General features: G+C 43.5%; 1 protein-coding gene across 1 annotated transcript in view; it reads left to right on the plus strand.

The window, feature by feature from the left end:
- The window catches only part of IDS (iduronate 2-sulfatase), a gene marked incomplete at its 5' end in the record, with an annotated part of 19,156 nt that overhangs the window by 5,397 nt on the left and 12,991 nt on the right, over positions 1 to 768 (plus strand). Inside the window, 1 exon segment of the mRNA XM_010855225.1 lies at positions 671 to 764. Coding sequence (XP_010853527.1) covers positions 671 to 764 — 94 coding nt within the window.

Below are 768 nucleotides of genomic sequence, written 5' to 3' on the forward strand. Positions count from 1 at the left end.
GACGGGGGGGCGGGGGAAAGGCAGGCCTGTGAAAGGATGCTCTCCAGTGAGATGTGGCAGCAGCTGCCACTGCCTCTGCGTGTTTGTGAGGTAGAAACCATGGTCCAAACTGAAATTGGCCTTGTGGCCAACGTGGCCACTTTAGGAAATGAAGCAGTAGTTTCAGTTCCATCCTGTGCATGATGTACATGAGGACCTCGAAATTCTACCAACTATCACTTTATCCAGTTAAGTGTAGCCCTGTCACTTAGAAGCTTTAGTCTGGCTTTGAGATTGAAAACTTTTTTGTTTTCATTTCCCTAATGACATTAAGTATCTCTACATGTAATTACTTTGGGGAAATATGTATTCAAGTCCTTTGTCTATTTTTTTTGTTGAGTTGGAGACAGCTATTTTTTTAATCGTTAGTTTACTTGGGTTTCCTTTAATTAATTATGGTGTAGAGACAGAAGATATACAACAGGAAGCTAAGTGCTGGTGGACTTCTGGCCTCTGCCTGGAAAACAAGAAACACTTCTGTGTTTCAGTACTGCTTCCTGTGTGCCTGTCTAGTCTGGATGACTAATACTTAATGTTCTGGAGGTAAAAAAGCTGAATTGGTTGTGTGAAACTCTCATGGCTTCTGTTTCTTGCATTTACAAAGCTGATTTTGTATGTTTTGTTTTGAAAGACCTGTAGGGGACCAGATGGAGAACTCCATGCCAACCTGCTGTGCCCCGTGGATGTGGTGGATGTGCCTGAAGGCACCCTGCCTGATAAGCAGAGCAC

This window comes from Bison bison, unplaced genomic scaffold (genome assembly GCF_000754665.1).
Source record: "Bison bison bison isolate TAMUID 2011002044 unplaced genomic scaffold, Bison_UMD1.0 scf7180017864360, whole genome shotgun sequence".
NCBI classification, from domain to species: Eukaryota; Metazoa; Chordata; class Mammalia; order Artiodactyla; family Bovidae; genus Bison; species Bison bison.